The sequence below is a fragment of the Echinops telfairi genome, unplaced genomic scaffold (assembly GCF_000313985.2).
Source record: "Echinops telfairi isolate 266 unplaced genomic scaffold, ASM31398v2 ScPeMD7_7467;HRSCAF=8505_1, whole genome shotgun sequence".
NCBI lineage: Eukaryota > Metazoa > Chordata > Mammalia > Afrosoricida > Tenrecidae > Echinops > Echinops telfairi.
This window is the reverse complement of record NW_022111368.1, coordinates 25993933-26000956: the sequence shown is the minus strand read 5'-3', so window position 1 is coordinate 26000956 and position 7024 is coordinate 25993933. Positions and strand designations below refer to the sequence as shown.

General features: G+C 44.4%; 1 protein-coding gene across 1 annotated transcript; it reads left to right on the top strand.

Annotated features, from left to right (window-relative positions):
* Positions 1-80: 80 nt before the first annotated feature.
* Positions 81-7024, top strand: LIPT1 (lipoyltransferase 1). Its single transcript, XM_004704349.3, has 2 exons — positions 81-117; positions 5839-7024. The coding sequence occupies exon 2, from the start codon at positions 5841-5843 to the stop codon at positions 6960-6962; it is 1122 nt and encodes a 373-aa protein (XP_004704406.1). The 5' UTR covers positions 81-117; positions 5839-5840; the 3' UTR covers positions 6963-7024.

Here is a 7024-nt window from a genome sequence, read left to right as displayed (position 1 = left end):
CGGGGCCCGGGGACGGGGCGGGGCCAGGTCGTGGGCGGAGACTGCCGGGTGTTCCGGGACACACGCTCTTCTCCCGCAGCAGTCGGTACCTGGCCGTGGCGCGACCGGAAACAGCAGGTTAGTGAGGCCGGAAGCGGGATCTTCAGGGTCACTGCGGGGTATGTCGGGCCGCCGAGAGTGCCGGGCCGCACGCCGAGGCCCTCCGGCGCGGCCGACGTCCTTGACCATCAGGAGGTGAAGCGGCAGGCGGGCACCTGAGGCCCCGAAGCCCGGGACCCGCGCGCGCGCCCGCCGTCGCAGGCTGCCGGCCTGGGTGCTGATGGCGCTGCGGTTTAGGACGGCGCTGGGAAAGACCTAACTCCACGAGGGAATGGTCCCCGAACACAGTAAAGAACGTGGGACGTACTGCATCCCAGCTGTGTACACGCCCACAGAGCAAACTAACAGCCAAAAGCGAAATCAAACACACAAATGGCCTTAATGAGATTCCGAGTGAGTTATGTATTGTACAAGAGTTATGTAGGAGAGCCCTGGCAGAGTTTTTTAAAGGAGCTGGCCCTGCCTAGAAAACCAGACGGAACTGTGATATATTTTGTGTTGCAGAAGAATTGCTTTGCAAAGTGATCCTGTGTTGTTGTTTAGTGCCTTCGAGTTCATTCCGACTCAGGGACCCTCTGGGCAACTTATGGAAGGCGCCACTCTGCCCCATGCTCACGCTTGTTCTGTTTGCCCCCGTTGTTGCAGCCACTGGGTCGGACCCCCATGTCGCCGGCCTTCCTCTATTTCACTGCCCTCCACTTTATCAAAAGTGGTCTCTGAGCAACATGTCCAAAGTATGAGATGAAGTCCCACTGTCCTCACACTAAGGAGCATTCTGGCTGTACTTTTTCTAAGATCGCTTTGTTCTTCAGTGGTCCACGGCACTTTCAGTATTCTTCGTCAGCACTATAATTCCCGAGATTATGGACATAAGATTATCCTATGAGAAAAAAATGATAAAGTTGGCCATTAGTGTATCCTTACGAGGTAAAGTTACTTTGAAGAAATAAAATCTTATCAGGTCTTTGAAACTTGATTTTTTTTTTCCCAACAAAAGAAAGGTGTGGCGTGGACACTGAAGGATGGATTAAAAGAAATGTTGGGATTCTCAGGTGGGAAATACCTCGGTCCTTGGCTTCGCACGAGATAGAATTCACACCGAAGCCTGGTTTGTGCTCCAAGTGGGTTTTTATAAAGGATAGAAGAAGTTTCAGGCGTTAAAGTAAACTGAACAGAAACATCCTCTTGGCACTACACACCCACGTGGTGGCCTGAGGGTAGGTGTGAGAGAGGGAGAGGGAGAGGGAGAGGGAGAGACCCGAAGGCCCGCCTGCAGGGAGGCTTGGTCCATGGTGCTGATTGACTCCATTGGCTGATTTAAGCCCACCTCTGGAACTGCTTATCTAGGTGTAAGGCTTCCCTGGTTGGGGGCCTGAATTGGCCTGTGCCCTTTAGCCTTTATCGGCTTCCAACTTCCTGTAGCGGGCCCTCTAGGCGTGGAGAGGAACAATCCCCTATCAGGCAACCTAACTGGATACACATGTTTTTCTCAAACCCCCCAAAACCAAGCTCACTGCCATCAAGTTAATTCTGACTCACAGTGACCTTTATGGGACAGGGTAGAACTGCTCCTGTGGGTTTCCAAGACTAAATCTTTACTGGAGTAGAAAGTCTCATCTTCCTCCAGGGGATCAGCCGGTTCAAAATGCTGACCTTACACTTAGTTGACCCACTAAGCCAATCGAATTCTCCAGGAGGGAGAAAGTACTGGGTTTTAAGGATAGGATATTTCTAAGGCTCAGGAGCTGAGGTGGTTTCCTCAGGGTTTCTCCCATCATACATTGCAACCATGTAACTCCCCCATTTTGACTACTCAGCAAGCAAACTTGAAATGAAATGGCTTGTTGGAGTAATTGGACTGATCTGAGTCTGAAGACTGATCTGAAAAGACTGATCTGAATACTCATTTGGCATCTTACAGATCTTTGTGAACTAATAACTTGGCTTTCAGGGTTTTCAGACACTTATACGTTAGGGCATATTCTTTTACCTCCAGGGTGCATGTATTCAAATGCATAGTACAGTTTCTGGCACGAAGTATGGCTCACCCTCACCCCTTCAGCTCTTCTGATCTTTGTGCGAATGTCACCTTTTTAATGAGGCATGACCTTACGAACGTAATTAAAATTGCAGCCAATTTATTCTCAGTGCACATAGCCGATCCTGAAAGTGCCAGCCAGAAACGCTTGGCTATCTATCCTGTTTTCTCTCGTCACAGTGGAAGAGGTGTCCCCTTTGGTTGAAGGCTGCTTCCCTACCTGAACTGTAGAGCCCAGTACTAACTACCACTTTGTCAGGGACTCCTTCTTCCTCTTCTTTCCTTCCCGACTTTCCCCTATCACTTAAACTTGCTCCCCTCTTTCACCTTGAATACTCTTAATTCTACATTCTCTTCTGCCCTTACCTCTTCCTCTTCTCAGCCAGACTGTCTCCACTCTGCCACACTCTCTTGCCTGGTTCTTTCCAAGATCACTAACACCTTCTTTGCTCATACTCTAGTAGACTCTTGTCGATCCTTGTGTTCTTTGGTCTTTCTCGAGCCTTATCTGTTAAACTATGCATTCTTCAAAGGGTTTTCTCTGTAATAAAATTCTCTGAGTTGAATCCTATCTCAATGGCATGTCACAACTAAGGCACTTGCTTTAGGTTACTCAGCTGGTAAAGAACAGAGTGGGGATTTGAATCCTGGCAGTCTAGCTTGAGATATTAACTATTCCATTAAGTTGTTAGGTGCGACTCAGCAACCTTGTTTGTCACAGAATGCAATCTTGTTCAGTCCTGCACCATCCTCACAGACATTGGCATGTGAGCCCATTCTTGCAGCCACTGTGGCATTGAGAAAGGGTCTCCCTCTCTTTCATTGATCCTCTATTTCACCAAGCCTTTCTTTCTCCAGTGATTGGTCTTTCTTGATGATATGCCCTAAGAAAGGGAGATCAAGTTATCCAAAGAGCATTTTGGCTCCACAGCTTCTAAGACAAATCTGTCCATTCTTCTGGCTCAAACCCACTGCCGTTGAATAGATTCCAACACATAACAACCCTATAAGGTCTCTGAGGCCATAAATCTTTCGGGAGCAGATTGCTTTATCTTCTCTCACAGATGGGCTGGTGGCTTGAACCACCGACTTTGTGGTTAGCAAGGCCTCTTATTTTGGCAGCCTGTGCTATAGTCAATATTTTTCACCAAAACCGCAATTAGAATCCATCAGTTCTTCAGCCTTCTTTTTTACTGTCCAGTTACCACATGCATCTGAGGACCGCTGGAAATTCCATGAGTTGGGTCAGGCACACCTTATCCCTTAAACTGACATCTTTACCTTTTGATACTTTAGAGAGGGATTTGGCAGCAGATTTTCCCAATGTGATGTGTCATTGGATTTTTTCCCCCTTTTGCTTCCATGGGCACTGATCGATGACCTAAGTAGAATGAAATCCTCAACAACTTCAATTTCTTTATCAGTTATCATGATGTTTGGTGATCTAGATCAGTGCTTCCCAAAGTGGGCTAACCCCCCCTCCAGGAGGCCCTAGAACAAACCAGGGGGCTGCAAAAGCAGGCACCTACACTCCATCCTGGAATATGGGCTGTTGTACAAAAGGTTTTAATTGCCAGAGGGACACTGAGTAATATTTCCCCTCCTGAAAAGTAAGCCAAATAAGTTTAGGAACCTATGGTCTAAAACAGGGGTCCTCAAACTATGGCCCGCGGGCCACATGCGGCCCGCTGAGGACATTTATCCAACCTGCCATGTGTTTTTGCCACGGCTGCCTGTCCTGCTTAGCAGCCCACTCGTCCCGCACCCATAGGAATTTGTTCAGTTTTTTTTAACTGTAGTCCGGCCCTCCCACGGTCTGAGGGACACTGAACTGGCCCCCTGTTTAAAAAGTTTGAGGACCCCTGGTCTAAAAGGACTTTTGTTTTCTTTGGTATACTCCATACAGAAGTCAAATAGGGATTTTAAAGTATTTGTTGTCAATATGTACTTGTAGCCTCCGTGTGTGTGCAGAGCGGTCAAGGACGTGGCTTTGGGAAGCAGACCACTAGACCTGCCTTTGTGGGCACCTCTGGCTGTGTTAGACCTGTCAGCCTTTCCGCTAGTAGTTGAGCGCTTAACCATTTACACAACCCAGGGTCTCCCCACCCCCCACCCCCCAAAATGGATTACAGTGTAATAATTCAGACTGTCCTCAGAGATACGCATGAGTACAATGTGGATAACACATAAATTAGAAATATTCTAATATTATAAACTAAACCATGGATTGGGTTGTGATATATCTGGCAATTGGCTATTAAGCAATTAAAGGTGGTTTAAACATCATTAGGGTTGTATGAAGTAATATTATGTCACTACTTTTGGCGGAGGGAGGAGCCTTGGTGGTATAATGGCTATGTATTGGGCTGCAGCTAACCACAAGGTCAACAGGTTGAAACCACTAGCTGCTCCGCTGGAGAAAGAAGGGGCTTCCTACTCCAACAGAGTTAGTTTTAGAGACTCAACAGGAGTAGTTCTGCTGCCCTGTTGGTTCGCTGTGAGTGAGAACCAACTCAATGTCACTGAGTTTGGTTTGGTTTCGATGTGTATACACATGAATGGGAAAAGAACAGGAACAACCAAATGCTAACTGTGACTATCTGCAGGAGTGGATTGTCCATAGTTTAATTTTACTTACTTATTCCATAGTTTTATTAGCATATAATTTACATACCACACAATTCAGTAGTTTAAATGTATGCAATAGAATTTTGCAATTCTCACCACAATCAACTTTAGAATATTTTATTCAATTCATTCTTGTACCCATCATTAGCTCCCCATTACCCCCAATCTCTCCTGCCATAACCCTAAGGAACTATTCATCAAGTTACTGTTTCTGTGGATTTACCTATCTTGGATTTCATACAAAGAAAATAATACCCCAAACCCAACAATGTAACCAAATAAAATACTGAAAAACCTCAAGAGAAAGCAGAAGATAATAGAACAAAGAACAAATTAAAAATGGGTCAAAGGGAAACCAATGATAAATGTTAAATTTTAACCTAACTACATCCATAGTAATCCACTTTCAAATGTACTCTGTTTGAGGGTGAGACTATTCACATCCCTGTTCAATGGTCAGAGGAAATTCAATGGATGCTTAATCTCTAAAGGGACTTTGCCAATGGATTTGGGGCGTTCACTGTCATCTATAGCCTTCTGCAGGCCAGGTAGAATTTAAGCTCTAATAAAATTCCCTCTTCTGATCTTGAATTTTATTATTTATAATCCTTGGGTCACAAAGGCTGGTGTGCTCCTTGGGTGTGGATTTAGATGGCTCCACTTGTGACCCTTTAAGACCCCAGACATTATTCTTTCTGATAGCCTGGCACTATGTAGATAATTTTATTGTCTTCTTTTTGTTAATTTGTTTTTACTTTTACATTTTTTCTCGGTAAGCATTTATTATTTGTGAATTCCAAAGAATTTGTTTGACTTTGGGGGAAGATCTCTGGCTTTCGTCAATTTAGCTGAAAGTTTTTGAGATTTGAGATCTGTTATCGTTTAGTCCCTTTGACACTCCATTGTAGAGTTCCTAAAGACTTGGGGTAAGGCTAAAAAGTAAGAAGAACAACTCAATTCGATAGTTAGAGAATTAGCTAAGTTTGGATTTAAATAACCAAGAATTGGTGCTAGAAAGTGGAATTTAATTTTCCATTTTAACCAATTAATTTGTTTATCTTCCATTTTTAAAGGCATGCTGATCCCATTTTCAATGAAGAACTGCTTTCAGTTACTTTGCAACCATAAGGTCCCAGCAGCTGGCTTTAAGGCCACAGTAAAAAATGGGCTTATTTTACAGTCAGTTTCCAGTGATGTTTACCAAAATCTGGCTTTCGAAGATTGGATCCACGAGCATATGACTCTCGAAGGCAAGCCAATTCTTTTCTTTTGGAGAAATACACCCTCCGTTGTAATCGGTAGGCACCAGAATCCTTGGCAAGAATGTAACCTGACTCTGATGAGAGAAGAAGGTATAAAACTGGCTAGAAGAAGAAGTGGGGGAGGGACCGTCTACCATGACATTGGTAATATCAATTTGACTTTCTTTACAACCAAGCGCAAGTATGATAGGATGGAAAATCTGAAGTTAATTTTGCGAGCTCTGAATACCATCCGACCCCAGCTGGATGTGCAGGCTACCAAGAGATTCGACCTTCTACTGGATGGACAGTTTAAAATCTCAGGGACTGCCTCTAAGATTGGCCGGGCCACCGCTTACCACCACTGCACTTTATTATGTAGTACCGATGGGGCCTTCTTATCTTCTTTGCTGAAGAGTCCTTACCAAGGGATCAGGAGCAATGCCACGGCTAGCATACCTTCCTTAGTGAAAAACCTTTTGGAAAAAGACTCCACTCTGACCTGTGAAGAACTGATAAATGCTATTGCCGCCGAGTATGCTGCTCACCATCAAGTTGATAATCACATTAACCTCGTAGACCCAGCTGATGAGACACTGTTTCCAGGAGTAGGCAGCAAAGCCAAAGAACTACAAACTTGGGAGTGGATCTATGGCAAAACCCCAAAGTTCAGTGTAAACACGTCCTTTAACATTTTAGATGGACAGTCACACATGGAAATTAAAATACGCATAGACATAAACAATGGAAGAATTCAAGGCTGTAATATCGAAGCACCTGCACATTGGTTGCCCTTGGAAGTATGTGACAAATTAAATTCAAGCTTTATTGACAGTAAGTTTTGCCCCGTGGAAGCTACCTTGCTAACAAATATATTACTTAGAACATGTCCTGAAGACCGTGAACTACATAATAAATGGAATATTCTCTGTGACAAAATTAAGGGAATAATGTGACTCAAAAGAAATAGCTTCATATTGACAGTGTGGATGAAAGAAATAAACATTTTAAGTGTGTA